The sequence below is a fragment of the Lonchura striata genome, chromosome 23 (genome assembly GCF_050655825.1).
Source record: "Lonchura striata isolate lonStrDom1 chromosome 23, ASM5065582v1, whole genome shotgun sequence".
Lineage (NCBI taxonomy): Eukaryota > Metazoa > Chordata > Aves > Passeriformes > Estrildidae > Lonchura > Lonchura striata.
In genome coordinates this window covers 8,502,199-8,526,602 of record NC_140725.1, presented here as the reverse complement: position 1 = coordinate 8,526,602, position 24,404 = coordinate 8,502,199, and the positions used below count along the sequence as shown (strand labels likewise).

The 24,404-nt window shown below is 52.6% G+C and overlaps 1 protein-coding gene across 7 annotated transcripts in view; it reads left to right on the top strand.

The window, feature by feature from the left end:
• The window catches only part of PTPRU (protein tyrosine phosphatase receptor type U), a 56,851-nt gene extending 41,934 nt beyond the window's left edge, over nt 1–14,917 (top strand). For all 7 annotated transcript variants that reach the window (XM_085559896.1, XM_021528367.3, XM_021528370.3 and 4 more), the window contains 8 exons: nt 1,180–1,315; nt 1,408–1,557; nt 1,662–1,835; nt 3,828–3,968; nt 6,163–6,288; nt 8,591–8,748; nt 9,784–9,919; nt 12,105–14,917. In XM_085559896.1, coding sequence (XP_085416022.1) covers nt 1,180–1,315; nt 1,408–1,557; nt 1,662–1,835; nt 3,828–3,968; nt 6,163–6,288; nt 8,591–8,748; nt 9,784–9,919; nt 12,105–12,167 — 1,084 coding nt within the window. In that variant the 3' untranslated portion in view covers nt 12,168–14,917. The remainder of the gene's footprint in view (nt 1–1,179; nt 1,316–1,407; nt 1,558–1,661; nt 1,836–3,827; nt 3,969–6,162; nt 6,289–8,590; nt 8,749–9,783; nt 9,920–12,104) is intronic.
• Nucleotides 14,918–24,404: the final 9,487 nt, after the last annotated feature.

The window sequence follows — 24,404 nt, the reverse complement described above, 5'->3', positions numbered from 1 at the left end:
CAAGATTCCTCCAATCTTTGTCCAGCCTGGCCTTGACGTCCCTCTGCGATGGCATCTGTCTGTGAAGTGTCACCACTGGGCTGGTGGCAGCAGGGATGAGGGTCTGGGGCTGGTCCAGGGGGATGAGCAGGGAGCAGCACTGTTTTGGGGCTGCCCTAGCCTGTTACTGGTGATACAGCTGTGTCCCAGTGGGCAAAGGTGAAATGGCAGTGGGCAGCCTGACCCCAGCTGATGGTCAGGACGTGGGGTCTGGCTGAAAGGAGAGGCAGGGGGACAGCAGGACAGCCCCATTCCCAGGTTTAACTACAGGGCTGTCCCTGCAGGGCTCAGCCACGGCCGCTGGAGCTGGGAGGACATGAGTGACACATCTGAGTAGCTTTGGTAGCTCTCTGTGCCCTGAGCAGGCATTCCCACATGATGGGCTAATGGCTTTTCCTCCACTGGGCAAACCAGGAGGAGCTGATGAGTGGGAGGGATTTTTTATTTTTTATTTGATTTCTCCCTGTCAACTGCCTCATCAGCGTTCATTCACCAGCCAGTGTGATTAGTGCCTGTAGCCTGTAATCACTGATAATCACGACGAGTGATTCATCAGCCCCAGAAATTAGTATTTCTCTGGAAAAGACTCTGTAGGAAAGGAAGAGAGGGGTAGTTCTGTTCCTGACACATCATGGGGGGTGGGGGTCAGGGCACAGTAGTTTGATTTTGACTGTGACTCCAGCCATGCCAGGACCTGGGATGTCACCACTGCTGGGCTGGCTCTGTGTGCCCTGCTGGGCTTAGCCTTATCCTGAGGGTCTCCCCTGGTGCATTCAGACCTACTCATGCCAGGGGAGCCTCCCTGTTCTCCCACACCTCAGGGCTGAGCCCTCCTTTGTGCTTTTGGTCTAGGATCCCAGGGGACTGTTGGCACTCAGATGTTTTAGTTGTCGGTTTTGTTGCAAAAACCATGTGTTCTGCTGTGTTAAATTAAAAATGAACTTTAGACCTGGGTGCCCACCTGATCTTCACACACAGGTTTAAGGGTAGACCAGGCTCTGGAGGTGTCTGAGGTCCTGGCAGCCCTGCAGGGCTGCCTGGTACAGGGTCTGTGTGTTGAGCCCACAGAGGCCTTGCTTGGTGCCCAGCAGCCTTTCGGGCTGTATGTGGATGTGTTTGCTGTTTCCCCTCCATCCCCAGTGCTGGCACAGGGAGGACTGGCTGTTACATCGTCCTGGATGTGATGTTGGACATGGCTGAGTGCGAGGGCGTCGTGGACATCTACAACTGCGTGAAGACCCTCTGCTCACGGAGGATCAACATGATCCAGACAGAGGTGAGCGGCCGTCAGGGGCAGCTGGAGACACGTGGGGCTGCTGTCACCAGCTGGCTCTGGAGGCTCAGCACTGTCCCCTCTCCTCCCCAAAGGAGCAGTACATCTTCATCCATGATGCCATCCTGGAGGCCTGTCTGTGTGGGGAGACCAGCATCCCCGCCAGCGAGTTCAAGCCCACCTACAAGGAGATGGTGAGGATAGAGCCACAGAGCAACTCCTCGCAGCTGCGTGAGGAGTTCCAGGTGAGCCTACCAAAACCTCTGCAGCTCCCCCTTGTCCTCACCCTCCCCGTGCCCACCCCTGCTGGGACTAGGCAGGGGTTTGAGGGGGGCCCGTGTTCCCGCAGACCCTGAACTCGGTGACCCCACACCTGGATGTGGAGGAGTGCAGCATCGCGCTCCTGCCCCGCAACCGGGAGCGCAACCGCAGCATGGACGTCCTGCCGCCCGACCGATGCCTTCCCTTCCTCATCTCCGTGGATGGAGACAGCAACAACTACATCAATGCAGCCTTAACTGATGTGAGTGTTCCCTGGGGAGGGAAGGGGCTGCTTCCTATGGACTTAGGCAACCTTTCATGGCAAGACTTGGCTCCGTTTGGATTTATGGCCTTGTTTTGCACATGGGCAGGAAGGCTCATGGCAGCTGTGTGCAGGGGAGGGAAGGGTTGGGACTGGTGTAATGGGGTCCTGCCCCCCTTCTTTTGTGTAGTAGCACCCTGCAAGAGCTTTTCTTCTGCTCTCACAAGCCAGGGACTTAGGGATTTTGCAGTGACAGTGGAGCAGGGGAAGGAGAGGAAGCTTTTGGGGGAGTTGGTAGCATTAAACCCTCCATGTTCTGCCAGCCCCCTTGTGTGGTCCTCCGGGCCCCCCTGCTGCAACGAGGGGGGCTCTGAACTGCTCCCAGAGCCACCATGCATCCCCCTGATGCAGTCAGAAAGGACCCTGTGGTGACAGAGTTATCTCCTAGTGGTTGATGATCACAAAGCAGGGCAGAGGATGCTGCAGGCTCCAAGCCCACACTGAGGGATGGGGTCATTCATCACCAGCCCCACTTCCCTTTCCTTGAAATGCTTTGCATGGGCAGCACAGAGACCCCCACACCTCAGGCATCTTCCCCAGACCCTCCTGGTCACAGCTGAGTGCTGGCACCAGGCTGTCTTATGTTTTCCATGATCTGCTGGATCTCTTTGCTGATCCCATCTCCCTGATTCCTGCTCCCACCGCAAAAGCAGTTTGTAAAGCAGAGTGAGCTGCTGCTGGTGGGGGAGTGGCTCTCATAGTGCTGCAGTGGGATGGGAGTTTTGTTTCTGGCTTGCTTGTTGTTTGCATATCCATTTTATCTTTATGCATCACTGAGTCTCCCTTAATCCCTGCTAAAGGGTCAGCGAATGAAATATTTTTTATAGACAGACAAAGCCCTTTGGATGAAATTCTTGCTGAAGGGATAAAACTATTTCCCTCTTTGGGTAAAAAAAAAGAAAGTCTCATTCTCTTTAAGTGCCAAAGTGGTTTGCTCAGTCAGTCTGTCCATCTGTCAGATCAGCTTGGCCTGTGCCACCCATCAGTGGAGCTGTGCCCTGCTCCACACCCTTCTGTCACTTACACCTGTGCCAAGAGGAGGGTGCCAAGGCAAGCCTGGGCAGCACATCGTGAAATCTCTTTCCCCCTGCTGCTCTTGTGCCTCTCCTTGAAGACGGAAAGCTCTCGCTGAGTGCTGGGGTCTCACTGCTGCCCATGGACAGGACCATGGGAATGGTTTGAAAAAGCAGTTTCTGTGAGCTCAATCAGGAGGTTCTGCAGCAGGCAGAAGACCTCCCATTAGCACGAGCTGTGCTGATTCTGTGTCTGAAGAGGCCTGAGCCAAACTGTGTTAATTTTAGTGTGCCTGATGCAGTGTAGAGCTCAGCTGTCCCTTGGCAAACCAACAGCAGGATGACCAATGGGCTTGTTCAGAGCACAAAGGAGAGATACAAAGATACAATAATTTCCTTCCCTCCCACTTCCTTCTTGAAATCTCTAGGATCTTTTTTCGGGGGGTTTCTTTCTTCTCCACAAAAAGAAAAAAAAAAAAAAGTGAGCCCAGGTCAGTGGTTGGCTCTACTGCTCTCAGTGCCTGGTGGTGGGGTGCTGTGGGTGGGGGTGATGCTGTGGGTGATACTTCCAGTCAGTGCCAAGGTGCAGAGCTGGGGTTTGGGGTGTTCTGGGAGCCACGGCTTCTGCTTTTCTTTGCTCAAAGGTGACATCTTTTCTCTAATTATTTACACAAAATACTCTTTCCTATGAGACCAAAATATGGGTGTTTTCATCCTGAACAAGGGCAGGGATCACTTGGATCTCCCCATCACCAGGGCATGGATGCTGAGGCTGTGCCAGGGAGACCAGCTCTGCTCAGGCATGGAGAAGAGGGTTTTGGTCCCACTCATCTGGTTGCACTGATTCTTTGGGGTGTGACAACAGTGGCTCCAGTGTCACCACCATGTCCTTACTGGTGCTTGTCTTTCTTCTCCCCAGAGCTACACCAAGAGCGCTGCCTTCATCGTTACCCTGCACCCACTGCAGAACACCACCACCGACTTCTGGCGGCTGGTGTACGACTACGGCTGCACCTCCATAGTCATGCTCAACCAGCTCAACCAGTCCAACTCTGCCTGGGTGAGTGCTGCTGCCCTGGCACTGTGCCAGCCCATGGGTGTCTTTGTCCTGCTCTGTCCCTGTGAGTGGCTCTGTCCTCATTGCCCTGACAGTGCTGCAGCCCCTTGCCTTGCTCACTCAGCGATTTCTCCTCTGCAAGGGGCACGGGCCTGTATGCAGCACTCAGGATTTGTCCCCTGTAAGCACAGGGCTGGCCAGTTGGAGCCAGAGAGGTGTTGAGCAGCAGTCCAGCCTGGGTGCATGGCGTTGGTGTTGCACTGACATGTCATTGGCATAGTGCTGGCATTGGCATGACATTGCAATAGTGTTGCATAGGCGTCGTGTTGGTGTTGATGTTGCCTTGGCTTTGAGCTGGCATTGGCATTAAATTGGCATTGGCATTCCATTGGTGCCAACGTTGCTCCAACAGGTCCATGTTCCCCGAGCTGGATGCAGCCCCGCAGGTGGGGTCTCACCTGAGCAGGACAGAGGGACAGAATCCCCTTCCCTTCCCTTCCTGCTGCCACTTTTCCTCATTACTCAGCCCTGCTTCTCTCTCACCGTCTGTTCTTCAGGGGTGTGAGAACCCCGGGCTTGGTCTGGGGTCTCATGTGGTGGTAAAGTCTCTCCTCCAACCCGTGCTTCCAAAGAAAAACTCCACAGCCTCTTACTGTTTGGTCTCAAGGCAGTTTCTTGTGAGTTATCTAAAAGATTGTCTTCTCGGGCTGTGGCTGTTTGGTCAGCAGCCTGGGTAGAGGCACACACACCCTGACATCCTCTCTGTCTGCTGTCTTCTTCTCTCCCTGCCCAGGGCTGCTGCTATCTTTTATATGATATATTATGTATTACATCTTTATAGTTTTCCCCCAATACCTACTACCTATATTATAAAGTGCTTTTCTACTCTAAAATAATCTGTGAGTGCCAACATCACCAAGAACATGGAGGCAAAGAAGAAGAAGGAGGAAGAACAGGATCAGCCCACTTTCCTCCATCTTAGAACTTCTGACCCCCATGTAAAAGTAAAAACCCCCCTGGACAGGTGCTAAAACCCCCCTGTACAATACTAAAAAAATTTCCCCTCTATTTTGTAACTACTTTTACTATCCCATCTAACCCTTTGTGACTGCTTGTTCCACCTCCAAAGTTGGTAACTCATTCCATGGCTCAAAGTCAAAATCACAGCTGTTTTTCAGCTGCCTGCCAGGGTCTAAAATGCTTCTGACCAAGGCCTGGAACCTCTAAAAATGTCTGAGAGACATTTTGAGTTCCAACACAGGGGTGTCTGGGTTACAATATTTAGCTGGATCATAAATGTTTACTGGTATAAGACCAACAGGTAATAAGTCAACCTTTCCAGCAGGCATCTCCAAAAAGTGACTTTGAGGGTACAGCCCTCACTTGAACTACACCTTGCTAAGGGAAGTTTTAATATCCAAATTATAGGTCTGAGTCAGGAAGGCTCAGAGATTTATAGCCCCCATTAATAACCAATTATTCCTGAGACACGTTTGCCGTGCAGTTGGGCCCAGGCTGTGGCTGACCTGCATTGCTAAATGCCCTGTGAAAGTGTGGTGACAAATACCATATATTTTGTGTCGGTGCTGGTTTCCCAGCTGTCACACTGTGAAAACAATCTCACCCATGCTCCAGGGGCTGAACCATCCATCAGTGCCATGATGGACACAGGGAGGGGGAGTTACTCCCCAGAGATGCAGGCTGGGATTGCTTTGGCTTGGTGGGATGTCCTAGCTGTGGGATGAGGAGCACTGACATCCCATGTTGCTGTCACTGCTGGTGGCAGAGTGGCTCCTAAAGCCAACAGGGCTTGAGAGCCAACTAGGAGCAGCCCAGCCCTGCTCTGTTGTTGTGCAGGATCTGGTCTGTGCTGGAAGTGAGGCACAGCCCATCCTGCAGCAGCATGGATGTTCCTCTTGGATCAGCAGGGTCCATTCCTGGCAGTGTCAGCTGTTGTGTCCATGCAGTGCAAGGGTGCTGGGGGTGGACCTGACCTTTCATCTCTGATCCCTCAATAAGCTGGGAGATCCTGAATGAGAAATGGCACTGTGGTCCAGCACCCCACTCTGGGGCCACCCCGTGCCAGCAGCCCTCCGGGGCCCAGCACCAGCCGCTTCCTCCACAGATGTCTCCTGATGTCCTTCCCTGTGTCCCAGCCCACATTTCCAGTCACAATGAGCTGTACTTCTCTCCACAGCCCTGCCTGCAGTACTGGCCCGAGCCAGGGCTCCAGCAGTACGGCCCCATGGAGGTGGAATACATCTCAGGAGTGGCGGATGAGGACATTGTGTCCCGGCTCTTCCGAGTCCAGAACATCACACGGGTGAGCTGCTTTATATGAATTACAGAATCCCAGTTTGGGTTGGAAGGGAATTTCAAAACCCTGTTGTCCCTACCATGGACAGGGACATGTCCACTATCCCAGGGTGCTCCAAGCCCCATCCAGTCTGGCCTTGGACAGTTCCAGGGATCCAGGGGCAGCCACAGTTTCTCTGGGCAGCCTGTGCCAGGGCTTGACAACGCTTTTGGTGGAGAAATTTTCCCCTAATACCCCATTTAAATTTCCATGATGCAGCTTGAGGCTGTTTTCTCTTTTTTAAACACTTGTTACCTCTGACAAGAGACTGACCCCACCTGGCTTCAACATTTCAGGGAGTTGTTGAGAGCAGTAGGATCCTTCCTTACTGCTGGGGTCTCCAGCCTAACTCAGCTCCTGCAGAGGAGACAGACTCAGCTCTTCTCCTGCCAGAGAGGAACTTGCAAAATTGCCATTGCTCCATCCAACCTTTCTGGAGTTCACAGTTCCTTGAAAGATGTTAGAAAACTGCCAGAAGACGTTTCTCCTCCTGCCTGAAGCCCCATCTCTGTCCTGCCACACGCATAGCACAGGATGGACACTCCCCGTGTGGGCACGGCAGCTCCCCTGGCATCAGCAGAGCCCTTTCCCTGCAGGATGAGAAGATCCACACAGATTTTTACCCTTTGTTGGTGTTGTATGGCTGGTTAAGCTTGCCTTGAAAGAAGAGAAATGCAGGGCAGCAGGGAAAGGTGATGCAGAGCTGTACGCAGAAAGAAGCAGCTGATTTACCTACAAATGCCAGCTGGGAGGAGGTGGCATCCCTGAGTTCTTTGAAGTCCTGATGGTTGCCAAGAGGCTGAGGCCAGTGTCCCAGTGAAGGTCACTGGGCAGATGGGAATTGGGGAGCTTGGAAGGGAGCGTTTGGCTTGGCTGATGGCCCGGCTGGGAAGGTGCTTTGGCACAGTGGCCGGGGCCAGAGGAGATAAATCCTGATTATCTGAATTGTTAACACAAAAAGGGTTTTGGTTCACGCTCCCCAGGGGAGCATCTGGCATTTCCTGGGTGTCAGCACAAAATCCTACACCAAATATGCTCAGCTCTCAGGTGGTAGAATATACTCGGGGCTAAATTAAAATGCAGCGTGATGGAAATCTCTGGATCGACGAGGAGATTCCTCCAGGGAGCAGATTGCTGGAGCGGGGCTGGGAATGCATGGAGCCACTTTGTGCCAAGCCTTGCTGGAATGGAAATGGGCATTGGGGGTGTCATAAGTGCTCCAGAGCTTTCACCTTACTTCAAAGCAGATACCAAAACTTTCCTTCCCAGGCTGTCAAAGGAGTTTTCTTATGTTTTAACTCCATTTATGTGTTTCCTCTTCCTCCTCTGCCTTCCTGGCTTCCAACTGGAAGCAAAAACTGGAGCCTAGGGTGGTCAGCCCATCGCAGGCACATCACCAGCTCACATCAGAGCTCCCAAAAAGGTTCAGAAAAGCCCTCTTTTGAAATGTGCAGATTAGAGTGGGCACCAAATGCCCCCAACTCTCAGTCCCCAGGAATACCAACTCCCCCACAGGAACACCTGGTCCTGCTGGGTGGAGAAGGTCTGGTGCTCATCCCACTCAGCAGGCATCTGAAACTCTCTAGAGTTGAGTGTTCCCCATCTGTGCCTGACCCCCCATCTGGCCCTGACCCCCCCTTTCCTTCTCCATGTGCTCCCCACACATGAGCTGCAAGCCCCAGGTTGTGTCTGGGGTGGGTGGCCATGGTCTCATCCCATCCTGTACTCAGGATGCTCTGAGTGCTCCTGAGCTGGAGTCCCCCATCTGCCCAGCTAAAGCCCACTGAGCTCCATGGATGTAATCCTCCTCCTGGACCAGATAACCAGATTAGCTTTCCAAACTAACCAGATTACCAGGTACTAAGCTCCTGCCTCTGTGGCAGCCTCTCAGCAGCCTCCTGGTTTACAGCGAGCATGACAGAACCCCACATCCCATGGATCTTGGGCATGCAAAGAGGAAGGTGTGATGGAGAAGCCTCGGCGAGGCTCAGGGGCCTGAGAACAGATTTTGGGGGATACAGAGAGAGCCCAAGATGCTGTGAGTTCTCCTGGGTGGGATGGGGTGGTAGAATGAGTGTGAGCTGGAAGCCAGGGCTGAACAATCCATGTTAAAGCAGTAGGAAAGGGTTTTTTCCTCTCTGCCTGTACTGTCCATGTGTGGCAACCCCCTTCTTCCCTCCATCAAACCTCTCCTGCCCTCTGTCAGATCTCCAGTGGAGGTAAATGAGGGCAGCCCATGGGCTCCAGCTGATGAGTTTTGCTTTTCCAGTTGCAGGAGGGGCACCTGATGGTCCGGCATTTCCAGTACCTGCGCTGGTCAGCCTATCGAGACACTCCAGACTCCAAGAAGTCCTTCCTGCACCTCCTGGCCCAGGTGGAGAGGTGGCAGAAGGAAAGTGGTGATGGCAGGACTGTGGTGCACTGCTTGTGAGTGTCAGCTAGGGAGACAGTTTCTGCTGGGCAAGAGATGCCTCCAGATTCCACGTCCACAGCACTGCCTGGCGAGCCTCACAAAGCCCTCACTGGGGTGGCTTTGTCCCCAGATGGGTCTACCTCTGCCACAACATGAGTTTTGGGTTACCTCCTCTGTGAGATGGATGCTCAGCAGGGGTGACACCAACCTGCCCTTTGTGCTGGCAGAGGTCCTAGCCCTGTCCCCACATCCTGAGTGTGTAACAGGCTCCGAGGGGATGTGGCAGGAGCTGTGCCACTCCCACCACTTGCTGCTTATTGTGGTGGGGGAGGGACAACGACAGAGAATCGTGGAGTGATTTGGCTGGGAAGGGACCTTAAAGCTCATCTTGTTCCAGTTGGAGGGACACCTTAAGTTGCTCCAAGCCCTGTCTACCCCTGTCCTCCCAGTGGGATTAGCTCATGGGCACTGTGTGTGTTCCCCTTGGATGGGACCCAGCACATTCACAGACAGGGAGAGACAGCAGGTGAACCTTTAATCAAAAACTAATTACAGCCTTGTCCATCTTTGTTAGCTGAAGGATAATTTGAGAATATGCTTTATAAAGCTCTGGCATCGTGTTCTCTTCCTTTCCCCTGTTCCCATTGCTGTCAGGCTTCAGGTATGGTGGTGTGGGAACAGGGATTAAGCCCAGGATGTGGGGAGGTTCCCAGGGCCCCATGTGGATTGTGGGGCAGCTCCTCCAGGCAGCAGCACCACTGTGGCACCAGCCCAGGGTTGCAGCTTCCCCAGGGTCACAAGGAGTTGATCCATTGCAGGGCTGGGACCTGAGCCCAGATGTCCAAGATCCAGCCTTGGTAATCGAAAAAGGTGTTTTTATGCTCTTGCTACCCCATGGGGCTGGTTCAGGTCCCCTGGTACAGGTAGAAGGCCTGCTCTGGGACGTGCCCTGGGATGCAGGGTCAGAGAGAGAAAGGGAGGCTTGGAGGGAGCAGGAAGGTGCTCTGATGCCACCTTCTCACCCCTGACATGTATGTTTGTCCCACCAGGAATGGAGGTGGCCGGAGTGGCACCTTCTGTGCCTCCACCATGATCCTGGAGATGATCAAGTGTCACAACATGGCAGATGTTTTCTTTGCTGCCAAGACCCTCCGCAACTACAAACCAAATATGGTGGAGACCTTGGTAAGCACCAGACCCTCCCTGTCCACCTTGGCTTCTGGTCCTGGCACGGAGAAGAGGTGCTGGGGATGCTCACCTCCCAAAACACTGCCTTTTTCACCCCAAATCCTGATCAGCATCATGGGCATCCTCACGCCAGCACTGTGCTGGGGTGGGCTGGGAAGTGAGGCAGCTCCTCAAAGCAGCCTTGGGCTCACCTTCATCCTGCTGTGCCAGCACAGCCTTGGAGTCAGTGCTGGGATTGTTGGAAGTCCTCCCCAGGAGTTGTAAGGCAGAGTCACATTAACCCACAGGATGCCACTGTGGTTCTTTGGAAGGTTTGTGGCATTGGGAGCAGCACTGGTGTGGAGTCAGATAAATTCCTGTTGGAAATATAAAAGGGAATGAACAGTACGTGGAGTGAAATGAATGGGTGCACAAGCTGCTGGGAGCAGTAATGGAGTGAAGTGTCCTGAGGAGGAGCTGGCAGCAGGTCAGGGCAAAAAGCCCTGCCCTAATTCAGGCTGCTGCTGATGGAACAGGGGAGGGAGTGGGCACTTGTCTGTCCCCGTGGTGGAGGGATCCAGGTGCCTCACGATGTTTTAAAAACAAGTCAGCTGGAAATGTTTACCCTGTTTAGAGTATAAAATCCCTAAGTTGCAAAATGAAATGGTTTTGAGGAGGGGATGTGATTTGCATTAGGAATTAAAATCAGAGGAGATGGAGAGGGAGGGGAGCAGGGGGAGGGATGCAGATAATGGAAAGATGATGTGACAAGCACAAAGCCACCAGACCCTTTGGGCTAAATTGCAAAGGTATTTAAAAAAGGTAACATTTTCCATCAGGACACAAGCCTCCTCCCGCCTCAAATGAACCTGAACTGGCTATTCTGGGAATCTCAATGTCCCAGAGTCACTGGGAGGCCAGATCCGTGCCTGGTGTAAGGAGCTCAGCCCAGCAGAGAGCACTTCTGCTGCCTGTGCCTCTTCCCCCTCTGTTTGCCCAGGGGGTTATTTTTATATGATGATAAATGGAAACAATCCCTTTCCTTAATCCAAAAAGCATTATGTGCTTTTAATCTGGGCTGCTGCAGCCTCCTTGCTTTGAAGTCCTTCTCCCCCTCTGCCTGCTCCCACCTGGGATCCCGTGGCTGCCCACCTGTGTGGGATAACAGGATTTTCATGCCAGTGCTCAGGCTGCAATCCCCATCCTGCAGCCAGGATCTGGGGAGATGAGCTCTCCCGTCTCCTTCCCTGCTGTCACACCCAGAGCACTCCCACCTGATGTCCCAGTGCCTGTAGCAGCACCAAAATCCTGATTTGTTTGGGGTTTTGCTCTCCTGGGATGGGCACTGCCATGGCTGGAGCTTTCCTGAGGAATTTGTGATATGAGCTGTATGAGGGTAGGAGAGCACAGGAACAAGTCATAGGCAAGAGAACAGGGCTGAATGAATCTGCCCTCACAAGCCCCAGTTCAGAGGTGTTTGTTACAAAACTGGGAGTCAGCACTCTGGGCTTTCCCTTTGCACAGCTGACAGGGAGCAAAGGGTGGGAGGATGCTGACACCATCCCCGGATGTCTCACGAAAAGATGGGAGAGGGTGCCTGGTCCTGCTAGGCAAGAGAATTTGTGATAAAGGAATGTCCTGGCAGCCAGGGCAGGGCATCTCTATCCACTCCAACCATGGATATTTACCTGGCTGCTCTCCCCTTTTCCAGCCTCTACTGAACTAAGAAAAACTCCTTGATTTTATGCCTAAGGTTTTATTGTGGACACCTCTGACCGCAGACTCCATTGTTCCTGTGTCTCTTCCACTATTTGATTGACACATGTCAGTCACAGAGGTGATTAAGTTGCTGAGCCCCCAGTGCTGGTTGTACCTGTGGTGGTGAATAAAGGTATTTTCACCGTAAGGGGGTGTTGCAGTCCTGGTCCCTCCCTTGGGGAGGTGAAGGTGCTGTGTGTCCCCAGAATGCTGTATTTCAGTGTGTGTGGAGCTGTTGGATCTGGGGCACCATGCCCCTGCCCCAGCAGTGGGTGTTGTTTGCCAAGAGTGGAGTTTTTCCTGGCTGTGGCTTCAGCAGAACTGCCAGGGGGTCCCAACAGCTTGACCAGGTGTTTCCTTAGGGCTGCTGACAGGTGTTTTTCCTCATAATTTTGGGCAACAGTTCCCTCAAGATATTAACAGCCTCTCTTCTCTCTCTGAACAGGAGCAGTACCATTTCTGCTACGACATAGCACTGGAATACCTGGAGTCCCTGGAGACCAGATAGCACCTGGCCATGAGAGGGGCAGCAAGGGCTTGTGCAGGGGCCGTGCCAACCACACTTCCCAGCTGGGCGCTGTGGCCCTGCTCGGGGTGGGGAGGGAAACAGCAAAGGACCCACCAGGAAACTCCGGAGCCAGAAAACAAAAGGATGTGGAGATGTGTTGGCCACTCTCCATGTTCATCCTCCGCTCTCCATCTTTCCTCCCTGCCCTGGGCATGTCCGAGTGGGTGGATCCCACAACTCATCTGGTTCCTTGGAATCACAGCCTGAGGTTGGTGTGTGCAGGATGTGGCCCTGCGGTGCTGCTGCGTCTCTGGAGCTGCTGGAGAGGAGGCCAGGAGGAGCTGAGGCTGTTTCCTATCAGAGAAGGATGGACTTTAGGAGATGCAGCTCATTTGTGTGTGGAATTGAAGCTGCTCCTCAAGGAGCCCAGAGGCTGCTGAGGGTTTTCCCTCGGTGGGACTTGCTCTGAGCTGGAGCAAAGATCCCCCAGGAGCTCTTGAGTTTCTGCCCGTTGGCACCACGAGTTTGATCCTGTTTCAGTCCTGTGAGTTCCAACCCTCTGTGTATCCAGCCCTGGACACACAGGGATGAGGGATGGGGGCACTGGCCATGCAGCGTTCCTCTGCAGGGACTGACCTGGACCCTCCTGGTGCTTTTGCAAAGTGATGGTTCCTCAGCATCTCTACACCTTCCTCTCCAGCTGCAGCAGTGAATTCCTTCTGATGTCCTGCAGGCACTGTAGGACATGGATCTGTTTTTAATCCTTCGCTTGTGCATCATTGCATTTGAAACAAAATCCTCAAAATTTGGGTCCCTCCCAAATACTTCCTGGATGTCACCCCTGGGCAGTTACCCATTGATGCTCTTGGCTTTTGCTGGGCCTGGTGGGGCTGGAGGATCAATTCTGGGGTGGTGTTGGGTTGAGCTGAGCTGTGCCAAAGCTGTGGCCGTGTGTTGGGGCTGGACAGGGGAAGGTCCCCACACTCCTGTGCCATCAGGGCTGGTGGCTGAAGGTACCTGATGCTTTTTAGCACCATCCTGCTGCAGGTGGGTGTGAAATGGCACTTTTTCCATCTGATGTTGTGGTAATTACAGGGATTCTGCTCTCAGCCTGGTTGTAATAAAATAAATGGCCTTGGGGAGGTGCATCCGGAGGGATCCAGGTCTGGGAACAGAGGGGAAGGTTGGTTCTGTCCTGAGGGCCAGGCAGAACCCTTCACCATCACTTTTGGGGGAGATGGAGCAGAGCAGATGAGAAACTGTTCTCCAGATGCTGGAAGTTTCATGTGAGCAGCCCTGTTCTTCATCCATCTGCCATCCTTCATCCTCCATCCGTGTTCCCCCCATCCTCCAGCCGTGCCTCCCCAGGGCAGGGGCAGCTTCCCTGCCCTGCCTGCCCAGGACTGCCAATCCGTTGCCCAGGGAATTCTCCCCAGGGAATCATGAAGGCTGCACGGCTGAAAAGGCTGGAGGAGCAAACCCAGGAGATGTTTCCATGCACCTTCCAAGTGTGAAAGAGAGCAGGAAGAGCCATCCCTGCCCTCTCTGCCCTTGGACAGTGTGCCACCACTGTGGTGATGGGGATTTCAGCACCATCCCAGACCCTTGGTTCTACCACTTCCTCCCTGAGAATTCAGTCTGACAATAACTTATTCCAAGGGCTATATGACATCATTCCTTCTTTCCATCCATACTGTCTCATGTGCTGTGTGCCCATTCTGTTTTGTCACCAGAAAGTCTTTTTTACTCCCAAATGGTCCAGTAAAACCAGTACCTGGCTACACCAGTACTCACACTGGGATAAATTAGTGTCCTTTTCCCAGTCCCCATCTCTCCATAGACCTACCTGTGCTGTCCTAGGGAAGGTGCTGCATGCTGGGTGCAGAAATTGTTTGTTTTTGTATAAAAACAGCTGAGCTGAGCCTCTGAAATCCCTGGGAATGGGATGGGATGCTCTGGGGGCTGTCCAGCCCCAGGAGCTGGAGGGATGCTGCTGCCTGGGCCACCCACATCCTCCCCATGGTCCAGAGGGAGGGAGCATCCCACAGAGCTCTGCAGGTAAAGTATTGACAGAAAGAGGAATAGGAGGAGAGTTGAAACCCCAGTTAGTCTTATAGAGACTGGAGGAGTTGTATATATGTTTTAAAATCAAGATTTTTTTCCTTTTAATTTTTTTTTTATACCTTCTTGCTGGGTGTCTCTGGGTTTTTAGGGCATCTCTGGTGAAGGGCAGATCTTGAAATCCAAGTGCTATAAAACCCAACCTATCTATGACTCCTACTGACATGCTCCTCTGACACGAGGCAAGGACATCCTGTACATAGAAATATATATATAGAAATCTATATATAAAAATATAGATACTGTTCTTAAGATGGATAATGTTTATTGGTATTACAGATTGGAGTTGTGCTTTTTTTTTAAATAAGAACAAAACAAAAAAAAAGAGAAAAATTAAAACCCAAGAAAAACACCAAATTGGAACAATTTTGTCTATATGCAGTCAAAGTGCTCCTAAAAGCTGGCAGCATCCCAGAGCTGGTGCCAAAGGGATTTGGGGCCACGAGGCAGCTCTGCCATGGAGGAGGATGGAGCAGTGGGACAGAGGGAGGGACATGTCTGATGTGGATTGTACCACACACATCCAACTGTTGTTAATGGGTTTAAATTTTTTTTTGTTATTATATTATTTTTTGCTTTCTTTCCTTTTAAGAAAATCATTTGCATAAATAAATGTTCCAAATTTGTGATGGCCTGTGGAGTTCTTTCCTGGCTCTGAGCTGGGAGCTGTGCTGTGGGGAGCCCTGAGGTGCAAAGAAATCCTCTCTCTCAGCACTGTCTTTCAAAGGGTATTTTTGGGAATAGATTTGCAGGGTCAGGTTCCTACAAAGCCGTTGTGGCACAGGGGAGATGGGGTTGCCTTGTGCTTCCAGAGCTTTGCTGTTGGTGCCCTCCTGGAGATCTCGGACTGGGCAGGGATTACCAACCACCCTAGCTGCCCACAGCTTCTAATGGAAGAGGTGGTGTGGAGGAAAAAAAGCCACTAGGGCATTTACCAGCTGGAAAATGAAATCCTATTGTAAGAAGAGCCTTCAGGAAAAGTTCCTGCGTTGTCTTCAGTGATTTATTTATTATGAAGTAGCCTTCAGTTAAATGTGTTGTGATATGAAACACTTACAGCAACACTTGAGTCTTAATTTAATGGAAACCAAGGAAAAAAAATCTAATTGACTTGTCGGGATTGTTTTTCATGTTTAATTAAGGCTCATGAAGGAAGCAGTAATTACACTTTACTGATAAATAATAAAACTAGGGATCATGCAAGTTAGAGCCAAGTCCTGCCCTTGGGATGGGCTCTGGGTGTGCAGGTTCAGCCCTGGCAGGGGTGTCCCTGGGGTTGAGCCCTGTGTCCCCAGCGCTGTCCTGGAGGGCAGGGTGGGCTCAGACTGGTCTGAAGAGAGAGACAGCAGCTGTTCCAGCAGGGAGCCAGAATTGTGGCTGGTTAAGGTAAAAAAGGAAGCACTTCAGTGGAGACAAGGGTGGTGGCCAGTGGGTTTGGTGCTTCTCAGGGGCGTGGGTGGCATCAGTGTCCTTCCTTACTTCATTCCTGCAACTTCTGGAAGAGGCGTGGACAGCCCAGAGAGCCAGTATGGCTTCAGCCAGGAAAGGAACAGTTCAGGTGCTCATCCTGTGGAGATGTCCTTCTGTCCCACCTCGGATTCATCAGCATGTCCTGGTGAGTTACCTGTTGGGAGTAGCTGGGGATGGGATGGGATAGAGTGGGACAGGGTTGAGACCCCTCTTTCCCTGTTCTGCAGAGCCAGGAGAGCTTGGCATGGGCATGGCTTGTGGCACTCAGGCTCTGCTGCTGCCTGCCAGGCCTGGACAGATCAGAGCCGTTTAAGGGAAGCAATTAGCATGCCAATAACCAATCCAAATACGTGTCCAGTGCCCAACTCTTGGCTCTTGGGAATTGCTTGCCAGCTCAATGCCTCTTTTGTGCTGTTATCTGCAGCACACATGCCTGGTAGAGCTGGTAATAATTTCCCTAAGCCAATGTCATGGTATTGTTGGAGGTGACCTGGATATTCTTGTTCCATCCACAGGCTCATTCCCTAATCCTGGCTGACAGATAGCATTGGAAGTGTTGGGTTCAACTCCAGCCTGGGGGGTGTCCAGCAGTTGCTACAGAGGTGGCAGGTGGGGACCCCTGTCCCACCCCTCTTCACCTGCCTAAAGGGGCCAGTGTTCCCAGTGGATGCTCAGCTTTGTCCTCACCACTCCCACTGTGGCCATCCTGCCCCTGGAGAGCCCACAAGCCCCAAAACCTCTGCTGGGCCTGGGGAGTGTTGTCAGGAGGGTGCCCAGATCTCACCCACCCAGGTATGGAGAGCCATGACCAAGGTTGTCAAAGGAACGGTGGGCAGGGATTCCTCTTCCTCTCTTCCTTCAGGAGAAACCATAGCCTTCCCAGGGTGGGGTCCCACTTGGAGCCCCTATCCCCATCCCTCCCAGCAGCTTATGGCATTTCAACCCTCTAAAGTTTGGGCTTATTCCTTTTGATGTGGCATTTTGGAAGCTGCCTCGAGCCAAGGGGCAGGTCAGAGGCAGGGCTGAGGGAGACTCTGTTAAATCCCCCTGATTAACCTTGGCAGATGAATTCATTAAAACAAAACCAAATTCAATTAATTCCAGTGGCCCGTTGATCACCTGGGACATCCCTGCAAGGCCAAGAGCTGCTGTGGCTCAGGCTGGGCCCATCCTCATCCCCCTCTGCTCCCTGAGCTGCGGAGCAGCCCTGCTGCCCACGCCTGCCTGCGGTGCCTGGGCTGGGACAAACCCATCCCACTCCCGGCCCTGGGGCTGGGCCACCTGCCCGTCCCTCCTCCTGGGTTTGTTTTTCGGGCACAGGTGGGCCGGGCTGGCTGGGTGGGATGACCCTGTTCCCATGGACAGTCCGGGGCGCTGAATCCACAGTGGGCACAGGGAGCAGAGGCTGAAGAGCCCACCCAGGGATGTGCCCATCTCCCCAGGCCGTGATCTGGTGGCACAGACACTGCGCTCTCCAGAGACTTCCCACCTCTCCAATGCTCCAAGTCCTGTAGGAGAATTTGTTTAAGCAGCCTTAACTGGGCTCTAATCTCTATGCTGCTCATGTCATCTCCAAATGTTCTATCCAAAGGCTCAATGGGAAGAATTTGTATTTTGAAATAAATATTTCCTCACGGTGTGCAAAATATCTAATCATGTATTTATCCTTAAGTACTTCCAAAAGTCAACATAATTATTCCAGTCCCATTAAGTTCAATTTGCAGTAAATTATGCATTTAGCTTTAAGTTGAGGTTGTTGGTTAGAGTCAAGATAAAGCTCCTGCTATTTATAAAGCAGTATTTCAGCACAGATACAAAACACAAATGCTTGGACAAGAAAATCCTGCTCTGGAAGTTTGGGGAGAATTTCAAATAGGGAGGTTAACAAAAATATCTGTAGAGTGTCTAATCACAGATGTGTGAGCACATTCAGTCAACGAAAATGAACTCCCAAACATCTCCTGGAGGGCTGGGCTGCCAAAACAATTTTCCTCTGGCTAAAAAAGTTGATTTTTTTTTTCAGGATATGGTTTGGAAAAATAACTTCATCATTTAAATTTCCTTGTAAGTGTCGTGTCTTTGAGGTTCACAGGACAGGGAAAGTGTTCCCACTGGAGGAGGTGGAACAGCTTTCACCTGTGATTTACCTGTGGTCTTAGGTGTCCGTGCAGATTAACAGCAGCAGGGAATTATCTCCCCCTTCCTGAGCAGCCCAGGGCCCTTGGGATCCGTAGGGGACTCTGACAGACACAATGGGGGCTCGGTCAGCCCTTCTACGTTAATGGCTCTGCACCCAGGTCTGCATTTCAGGATCAATGGCCAAGTGGCAATTTTTTTACAGTCCCAGGAGGTGAAGAAAGTGGTGGGAGGACTTTCAGTCCCTGAGAATCTCTGTTGATGGAGCCAGTGGACTGAGAAAGGCCCGTTGGAGTTCTTGGTGTCTCTGACGCGCTGTGGGCTGAAGGACAGTCATTCAGGTAAGGCAAGAGTGGAGTTTGCCAGCACTTCGTTGTGCACGTTCAGGAGAAGATCTCCCAGTGCTTCACCTCACCCTTCCTAAACCCAGCCTGACTTATCTGAGCTGCAGTGCTTGGGCTGCTCTCCTGCGTGTCATGTCCTGGGGAAGGGCTGAGGCAGCCCCTGTGTGAGTACAACATCTCCCAGCACTCCCTGCCACCCTGGGGACAAAGGTGCTGCATCCCCTTCCCTTCCCTTCCCTTCCCTTCCCTTCCCTTCCCTTCCCTTCCCTTCCCTTCCCTTCCCTTCCCTTCCCTTCCCTTCCCTTCCCTTCCCTTCCCTTCCCTTCCCTTCCCTTCCCTTCCCTTCCCTTCCCTTCCCTTCCCTTCCCTTCCCTTCCCTTCCCTTCCCTTCCCTTCGCAAGGGCAGCCGTGCCAGCGGGGCAGGGCTCGCTCAGGCTGCTGCCGCCCATGCAGAGGGCTCAGCTGGGAACTCCAAAGAGGAGGCACCGAGCCTGGCTCTGACGTGGCTGTTTTAAACACCACCCATTCTGGAACGGATGGTGTTTCAAACAGCAGCAAAAAGGGAATATGGAGCAGCTTGTCTCTCCCTGCTTCGTGGGACATTTAATGAGATTTCAAGAGGGATTGGCTGACTCGGCGTCTCCAGAATTTTTGTTTTTACAAAATTAGATTCATTAGGAACGTCTGGCTGGGAACTAGGTCCCATAGCCTGATTTTTTCCTCAGGATTTACACCAAGAAGTGTCTAGGTCACGGCAGGGAGGCTGGATGGCTGTGGGAAGGGCTGGGATGGGGAAGGCTGCCCCTGAGGATGTGCTGGTGGCTCTGCAGACCCCTGGGAATTCACTGGTTCTGGCAACGGAGGCTGTTGGAGTGGGATTCATAAAGTTTTTCCTCCTAGGAAGGATTAAAAAATGTAAAAGCTTTCCTATGTAAGCCTGGACTGACATCCTGCCGTGCATCCACCCCAGCTTCCCTGGATCTCCCTTCTACCTCCTCTGCAGCTCACTCTGTGGAGGTGGAAGAGCACCAGGAGTCAGGCAGGAGCCTTCTCTAAAACAGGGACTTAAGCACTGAAATGTAGAAACTTTTCCAGAATCATTTCACAGCAAATTTCACACCTTGATTTGGGTTTGGTTTGTACTTTTTTTTCCTTCTTTCTTACTTTGTTTTAATTTTTTTTAAAGGAGGACATATTTTACCCTGTGAGAATTTTCTCCTGACTTGCCACTAGAGACCAAACCTTTCTGGTCATCTCTCCAAGCACCCTTCCTGAGCCAGCTCCTGGGTCCTGTCTCTACAGCTGCCTGAGCCTGGTAATCCATGTGCTGCCCCTGCCAGAGCAAATGGGGACTCTGGGAATGTGCCTGTGCAGGAGAGCAGGGCCATGGTCCCTTCCAGGGATGTGGGTTAGTGGTGCATTTGGCAGTGCCAGGTTCATGGTTGGCCTTGATGATCTTAGAATCCTGAATCATGGAATGGTTTGGGTTGGAAGGACCTTAAAGCCCAGCACCACTGCTGCCATGGCAGGGACACCTCCCACTGTCCCAGGTGCTCCAGCCCCAGTGTCCAGCCCGGCCTTGGGCACTGCCAGGGATCCAGGGGCAGCCCCAGCTGCTCTGGGCACCCTGTGCCATCTTTTCTTACAGGTCTTTTCCAGCCTGAATGACTCTGGTTCCACGGCTGGGATTCCCAGCTCCCCAGGGCTGTTTGCAGGCACAGCCCAGCCCCAGCCCCAGCCCCAAGGTGCTGCAGGGAACCAGAGCCTGGAGGAGGCTGGGGAGGCTGAGAGGAAATGCTGCATCCAAAGCCATGAAACATCCAGGAATTCCACAGCGAGGGGTTGCAGGTGCTCTCCAGACTGGGGCAATGCCAAGGTATGAACTTCCCATCAAATCATGTTCCCCATTTTGCTTTCTCGTTCCTGGGAGCTCTCAGAAGCCATTAAGGGAAGCAAGAGATGTTTGCAAGGTTAAGAGACTCGGTGTCTCAACTCACCAGAAGGTTTGCAGTAATTTACAGCTTCAGGCAGTCAGTGCTCTTCATGGGGGGAAGGGAAATGCAATTTAAGAGAACACAAATAAATAAGAGGCTGCAGCAGCCAACACTCTCTGATTTAATCCCAGCCCACGAGAAAGATTTATTCTGTTATCTGACAGTTTGATCACTCCAGGAATCCCATAGGTCAACCCATATCTACTGTTATTATCTCTGGGTTGTTTCCACCAAGATGCACAGGGAAGATTTGCTAAAGAAATGAACTGAGAAGGGCATTGATAGGAGTGTAATGGATGGACCCCCAGAGACCCCTGTCCTGGAGGGAACTCCAGTGATGTTGCTCCATGGCCTGGGTGGGCTCTGGATGGACAGGGCCCCCTGGGCTCCCTCAGAACTGCAGACTGGCCATCCCAGCTGGTCATTCCAGTCAGGACTGCAGAGCTGGCTGTCCCAGTTGGTCATCTCAGAGGCTGCTGTGTGGAGCTGCTCTGGGAGGAACTGGAGGATCTTTCCACTGGGAAAAGCCTTGTGGGACACCAGTATCAAGGGCCTGGAATTCCTGGGAGCCATGTAGGTGCTGGCAGGACAGTTTGTTGCTCTTGATGCCTCTTGCCTCGGTGCCAGAAAAGAGTCAAGTGGGAAGAATCCCTTTAAAGCCCCAGGGATTAAAATGTGCAGGCTGGAAGCTTGTGGGGCACCTGCCCCCTGATTCCACCCTGTGGCTCTCCGTTTCACCCTTCCCAAACCCCATCCCCTCTCTGCCATATGTGTCTGGGAAGAGCCACCAAAAGCACCCTCTGTGGCACTTCTTTGGGTTATTTTCTGCGAATTAACCCTTTCTCAGCTCTTCCCCACTTCTTCCCTCACTAATAATTTCCCACTGCAGAGAGTGCCTTTTGCTGTCGGAGCTGCCTGGGAATGGCACCAAAAAGCCACGGGAAGCTCTCCCACGCAGTCAGGCACGTAGCCACAGAGACATATGCAGGGGGAAGTGCAGCCTGTTCCAACAAACAGCCGGAGTGCAGAGACACAAACACACACAAATAAACAGGTTCACACCCCCCAGTGCACCTGAAACACGTCCACACAGGCAGATGCTGTAGTGGGCATGGCTGTAGTCACTCCAAATCACAAAAATGCAGGTGGAAGTACAGAATTCCCCCTTCTCTGCTCCCACAGCAAGAGAAAATACAAGACTGGGTCACAAATAACTTCAGTTCCCTGCATTGGCTGCCCTGGTGCCAGACCATTTGGCAAAGATCCCTCTTGGTTTAAGTTTCTCTGGCTGAAATCAAATACTGCCAAGCTCCAGAAGCTGAGGTTGTTTGCAAACCTGTCCTTGCCCAATTTCATGCCTTTCACAGGCTTCATTTGGAGAACGGTTGGCTAAAGGCTGCACAAGGGTGGGCAGGAAACTGCTGGCCCAGGAGAGGGTGTGGGATGGGTAGATGGAAACCTAATTAGTGGCATCGCTTTAATTGAGCACAGGAAGGGGTTGGAGATTGAATTTTCTGTGGGAAAATGTTGTTTTCCTTTTGATCCAAGGTTTCTTCAGCATTAACAAAATAACTGCTGATAGCCTGGCTGGGCTCTGTGCACCATGCCAAGAGGGGAAGGTGTTTGACTTGGCACCGAAAGGAGAAATTTTGCATGGAAAAGCCAGCCAGGGTCTTTCCCCTGGGGTCAGAGCAGAGGGGTTGGACAATGCCCACCCAGGAGCTGAGCTTTTCTTCAGCTGTGAGTGCTGTGGGACCCCAAAATGTCAGTGTTTCATAGGGAAAAGAGAAAAAATTCTGAATGTGCCTGCGAAGGAAGGAGCAAGCGCATAAAAGATCAGGCCAGTGCTTTTAATTTTTTTTTTTTCATTCTGTAATTCTAAACGTTTCCCCCTCAGGAGCTCACAGAGCTCTGTGTTGACATTGGCTCTTTGGGCAAGTGGGAGGTTTCTGTCAGACCTCAAAGCATTTTTTAATCAAAATAAAAAGTAGCATCAAAAGAGGAACAACCTGTGAGTGTTGAAACCTGATGTTTCCTGGTCCTTCCCCCACCTCACAAGCCCAAACAGTTTTTGCAGAGTTTGGAGTGCATTTCCAAGGGAGCTCTGGGGGCTGACCCCAGCACCTGTGCACGGATCTTTGCTGAGCCAGGCATTTCCCTCCCAGTGCCAGGGCTGGGCTGCTCATCCTGCAGCTCAGGGAGGTGCTGGAGCCACCATCCTGGGGGGGCAACACAGGTGTAGCTGCAGAAATTTGGGATAAGGTGAGAGCTTGGGTTGGCACTGCTGGGTTAATGGTTAGACTTGATGTCATTAAAGATCTTTTCTTGACTAAATCCTTCTGTGCTCCTCCCCCTGGGCTGGACAAGCCCTGCTGGCTCTGCCTCACCTGTTTGTTTTCACACAGAGGTGCTGGCTGTGCCAGGCTCTGCTGCAGCTGCCCTGGCTGTGGCTGTGCCACACTCTGGCTCTGTGGCTCTGTGTCTCTCTGTCTCTGTGGTTCTGGGTCTGTGGCTGTGCCATGCTCTGGCTGTGGCTCTCTGTCTCTGTGGCTCTGTGTCTGTGTCTCTGTCTCTGTGGCTCTGTCTCTGTGTCTCTGGCTCTGTGTCTCTGTGTCTCTGGCTCTGTGTCTGTGCCATGCTCTGGCTGTGGCTCTGTGTCTGTGCCATGCTCTGGCTGTGGCTCTGTGTCTGTGTCTCTGGTTCTGTCTCTGTGTCTCTGTCTCTGTGGCTCTGGCTCTGTGTCTCTGTGTCTGTGTCTCTCTGTGGCTCTGTGTCTGTGGCTCTGTGCTCTGTGGTTCTGTGGCTCTGTCTCTGTGTCTCTGGCTCTGTGTCTGTGGCTCTGTGGCTCTGTGCTCTGTCTCTGTGGCTCTGTCTCTGTGTCTGTGGCTCTGGCTCTGTGTCTCTGTGGCTCTGGCTCTGTGGCTGTGCCATGCTCTGGCTGTGGCTCTGTGGCTGTGCCAGGCTCTGTCTGTGGCTCTGTGTCTCTGTTCTCTGTGGCTCTGGCTCTGTGGCTCTGTGGCTCTGGCTGAGCTCTCAGAGCCCTGGCCAGGAGCTGGCAGCAGTGATGGGAGGCCACAAACGGCCAGCAGTGACTTGCAGCTTTCTCTTCTTCTATCATCTGCTGCTTGCCGGTGATGGAGGCAGCCACACCACCAGACATAGGCTGATGCTTCAGGGACACCCTGCAGGGCAGGAAATACTCCTGTGGTCCAGCCAGAGGCAGGCAGAGCTCAGAGAGGAGGAGGCTCTCAGGGCTCTGCTCAGGACAGCAGGAGGGACGCTCTGCTTCAGCTGAGCTGAGTTTCTCCATCTAATTTCCCCTCTTGATGCTTCTCTCCTTGCCTCTCAGGCTCTCTGTGGGGCACCTTGCTGCCTGTAAGCTGCACTACACGCAGTCCTGAGTGCAGCAAAAGGAAAAGGACTGACTGCCCAAAGTTCTGAGCAAACACTGGCAGAGGGTTCAGCTTTTCCAGTGCCTGGAGCTGGCTATGCTCCCCTGTGGCATGACCCTGCTCGCTGCTCCCAGCCTGGACGTGCCTAGGGATGCCACCCCCTGGCACAAAGTCTGGGGGCCCCAAACCCTGGTCAGGTGTTCCCAGACCCTCGGGATAAAGGGCAGGAGCAAAATCTGTCTGGAGGTGTGGAACTGTGGTTTGGCTCTTTCCTCGGGGCTGTGTCCCAGCTCCCAAGGCACCACCTGGTGAAGGGGCAGTTTTGGGCTGTGCCAGCAGCAGGGAAGCAGCCCCACTGCTCAGCCAGAGCTACGACTTGGTGCCCAGCACTGAATTAGTGTACAAGGAATTAAAATATTTCCAAAAAATGTGTTCAAGGCTTAGGCTGTTCCCAGGTGAGAATGTTCTGCTGATGCCAAGGAACAGCTTGGCAGGGATGTACCTGTGTGCCCTGCCCAGGGTGGGCAGGACAGCTCCCTCCAGGTCAGACTCTGTCCTGCTGCACTCGGTGCTGCTCTGGCCAGGAAACGTCTCCAGTTCCACTTCCAAACGCTGTCCTGGGGCTTTTCCAGAGGTGGCTGTGTCTAGAAGATGATCTGGACAGTGGAAAATCCATTCCCTCAGACTTCCTTGGCCCTTCCATGCCACTTGTGCCAGCAATGGCCACATCCACATGCCCAGCAGTAGCAGGGGCAGGGTTGGAGAAGGGCTGGAGCAGGG